Consider the following 15211-nt stretch of genomic DNA (forward strand, 5'->3'; position numbering starts at 1 on the left):
TAGGACAAGAGGAACAGCCTCAAGTTGTGCCAGGGGAGGTTTAGATTGGATATTAGGAAGAATTTCATCACTGAAAAGGTTGTCAAGCATTGGAACAGGCTGCCCAGGGAAGTGGTGGAGTTACCATCCCTGAAAGTATTTAAAAGACATGTAGATGTGGCGCTTATAGACACAGTTTAGTGGTGGACTTGGCAGTGTTAGGTCTACAGTTAGAATTTGATGATCTTAAGCATCTTTTCCAAACTAAATGATTCTATGATACTATTGTACTGTACTGTCACTGTGTTTTTCCCTTCACATTTCATAAGGTATTTCAATTAATATAGCACTACCTGTTGAGGAGGAGTTATGCTTTCCTGCTCATAAAATTCAGTTGTCTGTTTAGGCTTAATTTGTAGACTCAGTCCTTTTTCAAAGGCTTGATGTTCCAGCATCAGTGTAGAACGAAACCAGAGATTGTGAGTTTTACCCAGGTACTTCAGGACACAAGGTCTGATGGGAATGGGAGGAACACACTGTGACATTGCTTCCACAAAGCAATTCAGTGCACTTGGCTGGCAATCTCGCTGTACTTGATGGCTACCGCTGCACAAGAAAGGGCTTATTTCACCTGCCAGAGCCTAGAAGAAAAAACATAAGAAGAGTTATCTGTTCATTCAGATTCTTCAGTTAGAGAATTTAGATTAAAAATCTCGTTAATATAGGGAACAATAATTTGCTAAGTGTATTTCTCTTTGTAAATGGAAGGTCCTATTTCTTTCAAAAGATGTATTGATAGAGGTATACAGCATTCACAAAGAATAGCAAACTTCTCAAAGCAAGTGAAGAAGTCATTTACCACACAAATATATTTTCCTGAAACACCCGTGATTTACAAGGCGGAATTTGTAAGTGAGGAGAGAGAGATTCTCACATGTTGTTGTCTGTCAGACAAGATTTTCCAAAGTCGTGAAAAAAGCTGTATCCAAGTTTTCTCTGCTAATGGTGTAGAAATATGACATAACTGAACAAAGGCACTCAGCAACGCTCCAGTCTAGAAACAAAAAGAAACAGATGCATATAAATGGGAAAAAGACAATTAATGCTATGGAAAAACAGTTCACAGTTATACAGCTGTTTAAGTCGCAATGCAAATGCCTTTTCCAACCAACAGATCAAAAGTATGTTTCCTTTAGCAATACAGACTACTGTAACAACAATTTAATCCTACTTTCATGTTGATCGAGACTCATTCATTACTGTAAGTGTTTAAAGAAAAAAAGAAGGAAAAAGGAAAGAAGTTGATGACTTTGGTAATAGGAATGATCAAGTTAATTGGATAGAGTTGTTACCACTGTGAGAATTATTTCAACATAGCTTTCAGTTAAAATTATCTTCTTAGAAATTATTTAAACATAAGATGCCAATTCACTTTTTTTGATTCTATACATGGTCTTCGCCACCATTGTTTTCTTAACTGAACAGTCAAAATACACTTACAGGTGGAGTAGGATGAAATTTAACTTTGTAGGAAAAGGATACAGTAACAACTAGCAATTAAGAGGAGGCCTAAGAATTTTTTACCCTATGCAAATAAGAAATTACATCAGATTATAAGAGATGTCTACATAAAAAAAACTTAGCTAAAAATCAGAAGTGTAAGATAAAAAAAGGAAAAAACAAAAAATGTGTCAAGTCAGTTTGAAGATTTCAGTCTTAAAATGATTTGTCAGTAAACCAACAACCTGTACCAACCTTCACTTCTCGAAGAGAGTCAAGAAATTTGTCATGCCGGTTGGTCAACATGTGCAGTTGATTGCCAATGTCCTTCTCAGAAAGTTCCTTAGTTTTAGGTGTACTGGTCTGATCTCCCGGAGCCAATTCAATGTCTATTTCAACATCCTATAGAGAAGTAAACAACTCACAGCATGCAGATATTTTCCACATACTTTTGCTTTTTTTCCATACAAATACAAAATACTCTTCCAGTCAACTTACTTCAGGTCTCACTATTTCTGCTAGTTCTTCAGGTTCAGATATATAACTGCTAGAGTGCTACAGTAAAGAACAGGCTAAATGAATGAATGCAAGTTCTAAGAAACTCATGCATGGTTAAAATACAATGTATTAAACACGAGATACACTGAACAATCTGTGCAGATCATCTTCAAGACATATTCTCCAAACTTATTAGATGAGAAACTACGAAAAGCTATATTCCATCAAAAACATTTCTTTTTCTACAGTGTTTTCTGTAAAGTTACCTCTTCTTTGGATTCACTGTTTTCCCTTTCACGAGGTTCTTGTTTGACATGGGTTACCATAGCGAATGCCGCTCTATCATGACTGTCAGCAAGGTTGATAACATTGGTGATAGAGGGCAGCATAGCACCCTGACAGCTTGTCCCAATGGTAGTATTTCTCTCGCACACTGCCAACAGGAGCTAAGACATTAAAAAGCAAGGAGAGTTTTCAAATATACATTTTACTGTAGTATTTCAAGGAATATATTCAATATAATTATGGTTTCATATTTATCAACAAGGTAAAAGTTGCAATAATATCTTTAAGGTCCGTTTATCACCTTTATTCAATAAATACACTGATATATTCTCTTCTTAGTCTCATCACATTTTGCCACCATTTTGAAGTTCATGACTACACTTTTCAACATTGCTTCTCAAGCCTCTCCTGAAAAAACTGAAGAAATAGGAAGCTTCTATGTCTAAATTCTGTATTTTGTACTTTTTAACACATATATTTAGTGCCTTCAATCAGCTAATGTATACAAACTCTCACCATTATAATGAAAGTCCTCCCAAAAAGGATGCGGGGAAAAAAGCCAATGCTGTTTTTTATGTCTCTGGAAGGAGTTCTGGTACTTTTAAGAGTATAATTTATCCTTATAGTCACTTTAAATTAATGTTTTAATGTGAAAATTGTTAAAAAAATAAAAACAAAAAAAATTAAAGAGGCTTGGTCCCATTTTGTTTTAGATAAACTAACCAAAAATGCAATTTCATTTCAATGCAATCCCACCTTAGAATTGTCATACCATCAGAGCAGACACTCTAGCCTTCACGGTTTTCTTGAAATCATTGAAATCATCTACTACAACAATTCTTGTATTTTTCTGTAATCACCATCATTTAAGAAATGGGTTTTCTTAAGAAGTATTAACCTGGTCATTAAGCTTTTCGCAGAGAAAATAGATTTTGAAGGTTGATATTAAAGCCACTTTCCAAGCACCAGCATTTCATGGTTTAGACACTGTATTTATTTTTAAGCACCACAGGGAGTATCTAAGGCAGTAGACTTGGTATTTTTAGCTTTGATAAAAATAATACATTCTACAAGACACACATTGCATAATGCTTTTACATCCAGCCAAGAAATATGGGAAATAAAACATATTTCTTGAATCATAATCGTATTTCTGATACAAACAATTTCCCTACCTCAATGCACTGTTTTATCCAAAAGTGATTTCCCATTGCTTCCCAGTTCTGAGAACAGGTCACATAAAGTAGGCGCTCATAAACACGACGTTTCATAGAATTGTCAAAGACCTCAAAAAATTTGGCTCGTATGAGTGGCTGGGCACAACGCAAACCGGAAAGAAATGCTGGCTCAAGTTTAGCAGTAAGTTCACTACCAGAAAGATTCTCATCCCTAAAATGAATAAAGATGAAATGACAGAGACATTAGAAAGAGAAGTCTTTTAGGTTTTGTATATAAAATACTAAAAATCAAAAGAGAAGATATTCTGTAGAAGCCCACATGGTGTGGCATGCATCCAGGTGAAGCACTTTGGAAGAAACAGCAAAGAAAATATTGCTGCTTGTTAGAAAACTGCCCCAGAACTATCATAAAAACTCTTTCAGGACAAAATCTTATTGTAATTGTGAAATGCTTTCAGTTGCATCTGGGTTCTGTTTGAAATGATAAATGACGTTCATTGATAAAAACTTCCGACCACTGTGTCCACACCAGGGCTCTGCACAGTTAACCAGCAAACAGAACAGCAGCAAACTAAATCAAAATAATGTGAATCATCAGCATAAAATTAAATACCTGGCATTTGTTGATAAGGTAGCTATTTTAATTATTTCATCATATTACAAAACCTGCCAATTTAGCTAGCAAAGTAACTCTCCTGAAAGTATAATTTATAGTCAATTTCCAAGAAAAAAAACAACTTTTATACCCTACAGATGTGAAAAGACAGACAGATTTCAGCTGTCACCACAGTGTTTAGAATACAATCAGCTATGAGGATGCCCTGGCATCTTGGGACAGGAAGAGGTTGGGATGGTGGAGATATTTTAGCGGAGGCAAAAAGAAAATCCTAAGGAATTTCTATTTTCAAATTGTCTTCCATAAGTATGTACTGTGGTATCAGTGAAATGAGTTGATTTTGCATTTTAGGGGAGAGAAGGAAAAAACACACACACAAAAAAACCCCAACAAACAAAAAAAACCCCACTTAATTCAGACCTACAAAGATTGATGCCATGTTATAAAGGTCATATATGGTACAAATTATGAACCAGTAAGTTGCAATAAATGATTAATTGCTGTAATTACCTATAGACGTAGTTAACAAGGTCTAAGAACTGGGCATTTAATTCAAGGTCTTCTGGAAAACGCTTTTCAATGTAAGTCATCATTTTCACTAGTAAAATGGACTTCTCCCGGAGAGTAGGTGTCTGTGTTAAAAGAAGACATGATTAATTTTGTCAATTCATCTTAAAACATGCAGACAACTGGCTCGTTCAAAGTACACCTCAGCCATCCTTTATATCACTCTTTCACTTCTAAAGTACTGAAAAATAGCTTGGTAGAAGGTCATAGTTCTTAAAAAGAAAAATAACTCAAGCATTTATCCTTCTAATACATGCTAGAGAATTTTTAAATCATGACTAAAAACAGGTTTAAGTTGTTCAATGATTACAAAAATCTAACGTATTTTAAAAAGCATAGGTCCTTTTATACAGCACTAGATTGTCAAGTACTCAACTCTAACAGAAAATACAGCAAATTGAGGAGGTCACAAAACGTTACAGGAATAATACATTTTAAATCAGCATTACTCATCCTTCTCCTGAAGGATCTCTCTATCCAAGTTACTATGAAAAATATTTTTAAACTTTTACCTTAAAGTAAGTTCTCAGCAAAAGAGCATTTGAGATCAAACACCTAATACAAGCCAATAAAATGCTAAGCATCTTTAACTCCAGCTACTCTCACAACGGATATAAAATATTCCAAACCTCATCAAGGGCATCTAAACATATATAACAGATCCTTAGAAACCTCACTGTCAAAAACTGATTAATTGTAACAGTGGTTTATAGTTATTTAGTATTTGAGAGCAATAATGATTTTATCTTCTCAATTTACCTGATTAGCTGCCATGGGGGAATTGTTTTTCACCCACTCTTCCACTATTTTCACCACTGCACGAAGAATTTTGGCATCAGTAGATTTTTCAATGAGGGATGTTAGAATAGCTTGTATAAAATTTTTCCTCATTTCCATGCTCATCACAGCCAGGCGAGTTTTCACAAGATCCAGGCTCAGCATTACCAGTTCACTTGTGCCTGCTATGGATGCAAAAAAAAGAAAAAAAAAAATTGTTTATACATCTATAAAACATCTAGTAAAAAAATTTTCCAGGTAAGCTACTATAATTTTAAAAATAGCAACAACAATATCCGTTACTTGAAAATACATCCCTAGAAATAATGTTTTCAGAATTACTACTTCCCATTCCTAAACAACTGAGATAGACTCCCTCCAAAAAAACCTAAATCCATTCAAAAACCTAAAGGCAAGTCCGAGTGGTTTCATTCATTTCAGTAAATCTCTGGTAAAAGGTATTACAGAACTCCAGTACTGAAAAACTGCCATTAAACTCGTGAAAGAAATACTATATGAGGCAGCACACCTATTTTGTGCTGTTAATTTCCTGACTTGCTTATCTGTCAAGTTTAATGATTTTCCAATTGTTTCTCAGTGTTAATAAAATTCGCAAGGTTCTCATTTACCTAATTAAAATATGGGTTGGGAATCTAAGAGCAGCAATTCTTTCAAAGTATTTTCTTCCACAGCTTATTCATTAATAAATTACAGTGCTCTTTACTAGCACTGAATTTTCTTCTACAAGAACATCTGACTTTTTTTCAATTACTCATGACCTAATTCATTTGATGATAGATGGAATTGTGCAGACTGAAAAAGATGCTATTTTAAGACAAAGACTAAAGCATCAGCTCCAACAATTTAATTTCACAAACAGTTGTTTGAGTATTGTCAAATAGGAAGGATTAAAAAAATAGTGAAAGCACAGAACAATCAAAAAAATTTAGCCCCTCAACACTATAAACTCTTGAAGAATTTCAGTATTTCTATATACACTGTAGCTCAACAAATATTCACTAACCATTCACTGAAATGTTTAGGTTAATATTGAAATTTGTATATTAAGCAGGTAAGAGGAACTCAAAAGTGCATTTTTATCTTTCAATACTTCAGTAATATTTCTCACTAATGCTGAAGTATTTTTCAACATGTAATAATGCACACTAAACTCCACAAAATCATTTGAATCCCTTTAGGATGAAGAGATTTTAATACTTTACAACACTTCTAATCATTAACATCCTTAGACTATATAATGTAATACCTGTATTTGCTTCTGCTGTTCCTGCTGTAGCCTGTGGGTTTAAGTGTTCCCTGACCATCTTCTGCAGAGATCGCATAAAAACTGAAATCAATCTGTCAATATAGCTGGGATTGTTACTGCACGCAGACTTCAGAATCATTAAAGTACCTATAGATAAAAACAATACTTAAGGAGTAAAACTTTGATTGAGCATGACCCGAGTAAGATATAGGTTTTAAATGGGGATGTTCTCAACCTATGAAAGAACACAGGAAAACATTCCAGCTGTATTTTGTCCTACCACGAAAGAAGCATGGGACTACCCAAGTTACAAACACTAGAAATCTGGATAGATTTGAAGAAAAATTTCAGTCTCAACTTTAGTCTTTGGTCTAAGACCAAAAAGTTATTTTTGCATTAATCAAAATATTTGAAAGTTCTGTATATAAGTGTATGATGGAGGGTAAGGGAGAAAAAGGGAGGACAGAAAGAGTGGGACTGAGATCAGATACTTCTCCAAGACCTTAAAAACAAAAACAAACAAAAAAAAAAAAACCAAAAAAACCAACCACCAACAAAAAACATAGTTAACCAGGCAAAATGAAACTAATGCTAACGTTGCACATTTGTTTTGGTAGCAAAAAACTTTTACAGCAATAGGCCTAGGTTTCGTGATTAAAAATAAAATCAATAAATTACACAATCTTGAATTTCTAATCTAGAAACTTTATAAAGTTTCATAAACCAGTTACTGTAGATTGAAAAAGTTAACTATTGAAAGAGCTAATTTCAGTACAGTTTATGAATGCTCTGTGCCTACAAGATCACAGTCCCTTCAAATTACACAGTTAACAATGCCTATCCTAATATAAGCTTAACCATATTCATGCAAACCAATCAGTTTTAGTAATATCTATGCTTTAAAATACTTAACTGTCTTTAAAAAAAAAAAACAAACCACATATATCGTGTCGAACTATACCCTCTAAAAAACCTACACCTGTCCCTTTCCTTACCGCAACTTCATAATTCAACAAAAGCGTACAACTATATTGATAGAAGCATGCTTTGTTCATTGAATGGCTGCTTCGAAAGTTTTGATTTCTTTTTGTGCTCAGATGTGCACAAAATTTGGCACACAAAGTTCAGCCTCTTAAACACAGAATTAGTAAGATATGCACGACCTGACAGTTAGATTGTAGTGCTGGTTTTAAGTGAGTTCTGGACAAAGGTAAGAAACATCTTTCTTGGTTAGTTTGTTGTAAAGCACATCCTGACATCTGACAAACAGGCAATTCCCAATGCAAAATTACAACTATCTACACAGATCACAGAGTAGAATAGTGAAGGACATTTGCCATTTAAATCAGCAAGTTTTCCAAAATTGTGCAATTTCAGGTCTGTATTACCAACACAATGAGTTCTGGGTCAAACTGTATTATTCCAATATATCTTTGTCATTGTATTATGTAGTTGAGTTCTCTACCAGTTAAGTAAGCACAAAGAACAGGAAAAGAACATTTCAGCTCTTCAGAATGGTATACGCTAAAAATTCAGATTTGCTCACTCAAGAAAAAAATAGTATTTTTGTAATTTCTTACTTACTGAGAATTCAAGATCTATAAATACATAAATCTTCCTACACTATTTAAATCAGCTAATAAATGAGGTTTTAAAAACAACTCAAAAAGAAAGTACAAGACAGTAACATGCAAGAATGTTTACACAGATTCCTTGAAATATTCTACTATATCTCAGAGTACTAGCCACAGGATTTTGGGTTTTCCATGTAACAAGTTTCCAGTAACTTTCACTTTATATTTTGGTTAATATGAATGCTGCACCTTATTCCTATTTATTTTGAATTTCATCTAGCTTCCATCTAGCACAGCTGAAGCTCCCCATTTCCAATAACTGCTCCCAAGTCAGCTACCAGGAGAACACAGAATACAATGAACCCCCCAGTCCCTTTCGTCACAGACGACAGACGTCACAGCTCACCTCTCAAGTTAGCTCGAAATGCTTCCCACTGCTTGCTTTGCATGATATCAGATTTCAACTTCCTTATGGAAAATAAAGGCTCGTGACAAAGATCATACTCATTAACGGGCACTCTACATACGTTTACTAGAGATGTGGGAAACTTACCAAAGAGTTGAGAAGGGTTAGCATTAGTGGCTTTTTCGTAATTAGTAAGTCCTTCATAAATAACCTTTCCAACTGCAGCATAAAGGCACTCCAGCTCTTCATACTTTGAAGCTACACTTGAGGTACCTGCAGAGTTTAGAGAGTTGTGTTTATTTTTGGTAATATGAGCCACAGAACGGGCAAGAAACAATTACTCTGCAAACACACAGTCATCTATACCATCACCGGAATTTTATCTTGCTAACAAGCTTGCTAACACAAGCAGATCTCTCATTTATATAAACCTCTTTATCATACAACCAATATGTCTTCTATAATAGGGTACCACTACTTCTAAATAACTCATTTTGATGAGAAGTCCTAGATTACTGATTTTTTTTAAAGAGAAGATTATCTAAATTAGTTTATATTGACATGGCATATTATCTATTGTCTTTCTTTTTTACACTCTCTTTCCCCTCCTTGTTTTAGCAAAACAGCAAAGCTTAACAACTAAAACACTGCACTTCTGAAGTTGAAAAATTGTAATTGCAAAAACATTAAATTTATAGCATGCATTTCTTGAACTAAAGTTATGACAGCCACAGGTTATTAAGTTTTTATGTCAATGGATAATGATGTATTCGATATGATTATTTATTCCAGCCTTTCTTTTTTTAAACAGAGGTTAAAAGTGCAAGCTAAAATGGAACATTAAATGCAGAAATCATAAAACAGAATACTAGCACATTCCAAAGAGTGTCTTCACCTCATCCTTAATCACTTAAGCTATGCAGCAATAAAGGATAAAAGGAGGAAGAAAATACCACATACTTGGTTCTGTGGGGAAAATACCCATCAAGCGAGAAAGCAAACTGTGGACTGCTCTCAAAACCTTGGTGTTTCCACAAGTCATACAAGCTGCTACGCCTCGTTGCAGGGGTTTGAAGCTGCTAAGGATGGCAGGGGGCTGCAGTACTGTTAACAGGAAACTTAAGACCTCTAAGCCAGTGCAAATGTTAGCAAAGTTGGCCTGATTGGGTTGTTCCTAAAGAGAACACATACAAAAAGGCAGTGAGTAGGGAAAATCACACAAGTATTACACAGATCAGTAGGTCCAGATCAAATCTGCTGAAAATCTGTGATAAGGCTGAGGTTTCTACACTAGCAATGTTTCACGTCAATCTTATCCATAGGTCACGCAACATAAAACTGTAAAATACAAGGCATTATAAAATCTTTAACCGTAAAAATGTTGCTTAAGCATTTACAGGTACATTCCTTCTGGTGTTTTTTGTGATCCTCAGTTTTGAAATTTTCTGGTTAGAAATGCTTTCAACAGAGGATTATGTTTTATCTCCTTGTCAACATCTTTCAGATACAGTCCTTCAGTGAAGAGCTAAAACAGCATATTCTGTGAGAAGTTACAGCTTAAAGGTTAGAAAAGGGGATATTTGGAACTAAAGGAAAAAAAAAAAGAATGAAAATAGGAACCAATAAAATCAACTTGTAAAATTTCCTACTAACAAAAAACAAACAAAAACCACAAAAAAAATAAAAAGCCACCATCAACCACCAGGGCACCCAAACAAGGAAACCACAACGTATTTCAAAATCAAAGTAATACAGAAAGTTACTTTACTTGCTCCTAAGTCTATTTTAATATTTTTAAGTACTGCAGCTATACAAATTATAGCCACTGATGCAATTCACATACTTAACAATTTATGTATTTTACTACAAAGAAGAAAAGATTAAGACTCTAAAATCAGTATGAAGATATTGCTAGTATTCAATCAACATACGTGCTAGTGAAACCTAAAGACCTACAGGACTAGAACGTTACCTACCACAGTCATTAGCAGCTTATCAAACCACTGCAACTTCAGTTCTGATTTTGGCCACATGTCTGGTCGTAAAGCTGTTTTCAGAAGGTTGACACAGCGGCGAGACAGTAATTCCCCAGGAGATCCAGCAGTGTTTGAGTTGTCATTTACCTAGCAATTAATCAGAGTCAACAAAATGACCCTTTTGTAACCAACTCATTATTATGCATTCCAAGCAAGCATATAATTTCTTTTTCTGAAATGGATGAGTTTAAGTAGTTTTATCAGTACAGTCACAGAGTATTTAACCGCATAAAAAGCTGACAACTAATAGTAAACATCAGAACTGGTGTCTAAACTGCTAGCTGATTACCCCAAATCACCCAAAGATATATTTTAAAAAAGTTCAATCCCATACTTTATTACTACAACTCTGAACATGCTCAAGATGGTTAATCTTTTCTGTTTGCAAGGTATCCATAAACATACATAGCTCTTCACTCAATTCATCTTTATACTTTAAGAGGACATCTATTCTGTGCAACAGACTGTGGTGGATAAAATCCTATGTTACTTACCAGCTGAGTCTGCTACAGAAGGAGAGGTCATAAAATTTGTCTGCTTTGAGCTAAATCTAGCTAATTTTCCCCACTCCAGAAAAGTTAATTCTTAAAATTTGGTGAAAAGCTTTAGTTCTACATACTGCATGAAAAGAAGTAATTCCAGGTATTTGATCTTGAAAATACAATTACAGTCATTATCCTCAGATAAGTAATTGACATAGTCTCTCCCTATTAAACTCTCTAAATATTCTTCAGTTTCATTCTCATGAATAATATCCATCATTTGTGACACGAAAAACCATGCAGAAATTGGTTATAACATTCAATTTTTTTCCTCCTTTATATAAAAACATTTTACTTTTTCTTCAATTTCACATTGAAGTTTCTAACCTTTCAACAAAATAAAGTACACAAACACCAGAATAATCCAAGAGTAAAAGGGCTCTTACGAAAAGAGGGGTTTGTGGTTTTGGCTACTAATGCCACATTTGTATTTGCATATCAGAATAAACACACTACCTGGCAAGCAATTCTAATCAAGAAATTCACAACTGTATCTGTATGCTGCTTGTCAATCGGCTTGGAAAGAAGTGCATCAGCTCCTGGCAAGGACTGGCTACGTCCAAATACCTGCATGTATACAAAACACAAAAACTATAAGCCACATTGAAGAAGGATAACAATAAGCAGAACAGATCAAAAATATTTTCTAAAAATGTAACCTTCAATTCAGGGAGTTACAGTTACATAGACAAAACAATTACACTAAATTGCTTAGTCAGTGCAGGTTATAATTTTGGAGTCTCTGAATAAAACCTGATTTTTTCTTACAGCACTTATTGCTCCTGTAGCTGTCCTGAATCGTTTTACTTCTTGGCCAGAATCCACAGACAATCCTCTTTTAACAGCAGATGAGGCAGAACTTGCTCCTTCTCCACTTGCACTTGAATCCATATCTGAATCTGGCTGAAATATCAGCAATGTGCATGTTAAAAAAGCATTTAACTGTATGACAGTTCAATCTTTACCAATTTATTTAGACTTCCTACCTGCTGGTCTTTAATTCTTTGCAATTCCCATTTAATAACTACTTCAGCAAGATCCACAGCTAATTTTCTTTGCTCTATCGTAACACTGGGAGTGAAGCCCAGTCTCTGCATGGCACTAACCATATGCTGAACCAAGTGATGCCTCACTGGATAATAAACCTGAAAAGATGGTTTCACAGTCATGTTAGCCATTAACCCATAAAATCCTACACAAAAACTACAGAGTCAAAATAAAGCAAAATGGTAAAATAGTCTTTAATCCTAAAGATTGCTAAATCTGTACCACATTCAAATTTTGCAATCTGGAAAAGTAACTAGTGCTTTGAAAATAAAATTTTGGCTACAATTTTCAGTAGTGACTACTGATTTCATGTACCCAAATGAAGATGTTCCTTTGAAGATAAATGATTTTTCTCAAGGATCAATCACTCCAATTTTTTGCCGATCCTTTTAGAGAGCTATAATTCACATTTGAACACACTCTGATATTTTTTCAAAAAGAGTCAAGACATTGATTCCTGAAAAGTGACTTAAATGTGTATTAGCTAGCTGTCACTTTGGATCATATTTTAATATGCATTTTCAAAAATGCTCCTATATTGACATTCTGCAGCATTCTCCCATTTGTTTAATGTTTCCCAACATCCATTGGCTGGAGAAAAAAGTTACCTAGTTAACCCCACAGAATATAAAGTCAAACAAACAAGAACTACTGGAAGATAGAAAAGTGAAAATGAAAAATATGGTTCTGCACTTTGTTTAAGCAACTCTTAAAGAACCTTCACAGCTCTGTTAAAAAGCACTGCTAAGGCATGTGCAATGAATTAATCTTGCAGATTTTCACCTAACATTTTGAGTTCTAACTTCAATCATGATAAAGTTTAATAAGTGGTTTGCTCTTTAATTTTAATAGTTGTTTTCAGTTTTAAGCAAATATCTTTGCAGACAGCTGATGCCTTTTGAAGCTAAACCATACAAATCAGATTGTTATTTTCTAATCAAACTGCAGTTTACCTCCTTGATATCTGAGATACACTGACTACCAGAATAACTGGTACAAGTACCTTGAAATGTTGTACTATCAAGTGCAAAATATGTACTAGTTGGGGAACCGTATGACCCTCTTCCACAATGATTTTTCGTGTCCAGTGAGTCAGCATCTGATGTCCATCTTCCATTCGAGCAGGTACAGCTGGCGTCAGAATAGCCATCGCTTGCCTGACAATAGCTCGGGCCTCCATTGCATGAGCTTTTAGAAGGCTGTGAAAAACCTAAACAGCAAAGTTTCTAATCAACATTAATATTATACATATTCACAAAAATAAAGCATTTATAAAGAAACAGAAACTGTAACATACATTCTCTAAATAACACAATGTTTTCCTAAAGGCCCATATAATCTGGTAAATGAATTATGATACTTTATCAGAAATATACAGCACATTCATCAGTCTCCCTTATGTTCCCTTTTTCCTTCCTCTCCACTGTCCAACTTAAAGTCTTCCTTTGTCCCCACATTCTGTGTTAACTGAAATGTCTGTCTCTTAAATGAAGAAACATTACCAACACTGTTAATTCAACCAAAAGGACTTTTCATTGTGCCATTTACCCTCTCGGCTTTCACTTATCTTCAAACTTCTTTCTATACTCTCCTATCCCCAAATAAATTTGTATTAATATTTGGCATGCCGCTTCTATATTTGTTTGTTGCATATGATTTTAACTGTTACTTGTATACCAAGTATCCTACACTACTGTGCACTGTCTACCCTGCATTTTAAAATACAAGAAAGCACACTACAGAACTTATCAACATCCCTTAAATGTATGAATACAAGCCCATAGCCAATACCTGCAGAACTATCTTCTTATGTATGGCAAATTTTGCAATGATGTGTGCCAAAAGCAAATGTCCACTGTATTTGCATGCTGGGTCCACACATGCCTTGGACAGGAGGCAAGGCCAAGCAAATGTCATTAAGCGTCGTAGTTTGCTGTTTCGGTTTTTATTATTGTCATGAATGTGATGTGGAGCATGCTCAACCAGAAGCGTGGCAAATTGCAAGAGATATATCCTGAGAGAATCCAGCATATCAGCCTGTTTTTCCGGATCAAGTACCTAGTCACAGGGATGATCAAAGAGGAGAGGAGGAAGCGGGGGGCGGGCGGGGAAGAAAACAAAAAGTAACAACTTTACTATCTATAAAAGCAAAGTCCTAGTTTTTTGCTTTTGAGAGGTTTTGATGAAAACTAATAAGTATAACCATTTGGGCGAATTCAGTTTAATACCCACAAAACAATCTCCTGAGGTGAGAACTGTTACATAATGGGCACATCTAGGAACCTCCAAAGCACTAATCTATTAAGAAAAAAAACAAAAAAACAAAAAAAACAAAAAAATATTAGCTAAAAGACCAGCCCAACGCCCATCTTCAACAACATCTATCTTTATATGCTAATTGGCTCAATGAAATCAAAGTGAATTACGAAGATACTGATGTTCAGTAATGGAAAGCTTTGCCTATGAAAAAGTCTGGATTATAGTCATATAAGGCCCATTTCTAAAGAGAGACATTCAAGTCCTAAAGAGGAAAAAACTTCTTGTTTTAATTTTCAAACACTTTAATGTAAACAAGGATTTTTACCTTTGTTATAAAAACACTAGTAATGCTTTCTGGATTATCTCCTTCTGGGTTTGGGGGTCCCAACAGCTGTTCACCTTCTCCCTTTTCAAAACTGTGCAAGAAAGCAGGATTCAGGATATGTTGCAGCACCTACAGAATATAAACAAAACCACAGTTATACTCAGCTATCTGATTCTTCTAATGGCAGTCAACGTTCAAGTAGTTTCATATGCAAACCTGCATGTTAGACACACTCACCGCATTACAAAAGGAAACTATAAATACAATCTTAAGAATTGGATACGCACAGATGTTTTCCCCTCTTTCCCCCTTCCAAGGGCAAAGATTCTTAGAAAGTGCAAACTAAAGTAGTCAG

At 34.8% G+C, this 15211-nt stretch overlaps 1 protein-coding gene across 1 annotated transcript in view; it reads right to left on the reverse strand.

Annotated features, from left to right (window-relative positions):
- Positions 1-15211, reverse strand: part of TRRAP (transformation/transcription domain-associated protein) — a 98302-nt gene that overhangs the window by 42196 nt on the left and 40895 nt on the right. The window contains 17 exon segments of the mRNA XM_009701591.1: positions 333-620; positions 914-1033; positions 1735-1881; positions 2244-2423; positions 3438-3651; positions 4567-4688; positions 5383-5582; positions 6668-6814; positions 8795-8920; positions 9608-9821; positions 10624-10770; positions 11682-11792; positions 11994-12128; positions 12212-12370; positions 13276-13482; positions 14064-14330; positions 14857-14985. Of these exon segments, the coding sequence (XP_009699893.1) occupies positions 333-620; positions 914-1033; positions 1735-1881; positions 2244-2423; positions 3438-3651; positions 4567-4688; positions 5383-5582; positions 6668-6814; positions 8795-8920; positions 9608-9821; positions 10624-10770; positions 11682-11792; positions 11994-12128; positions 12212-12370; positions 13276-13482; positions 14064-14330; positions 14857-14985 (2913 nt within the window).

This window comes from Cariama cristata, unplaced genomic scaffold (assembly GCF_000690535.1).
Source record: "Cariama cristata isolate BGI_N322 unplaced genomic scaffold, ASM69053v1 scaffold8116, whole genome shotgun sequence".
Taxonomy (NCBI): Eukaryota; Metazoa; Chordata; class Aves; order Cariamiformes; family Cariamidae; genus Cariama; species Cariama cristata.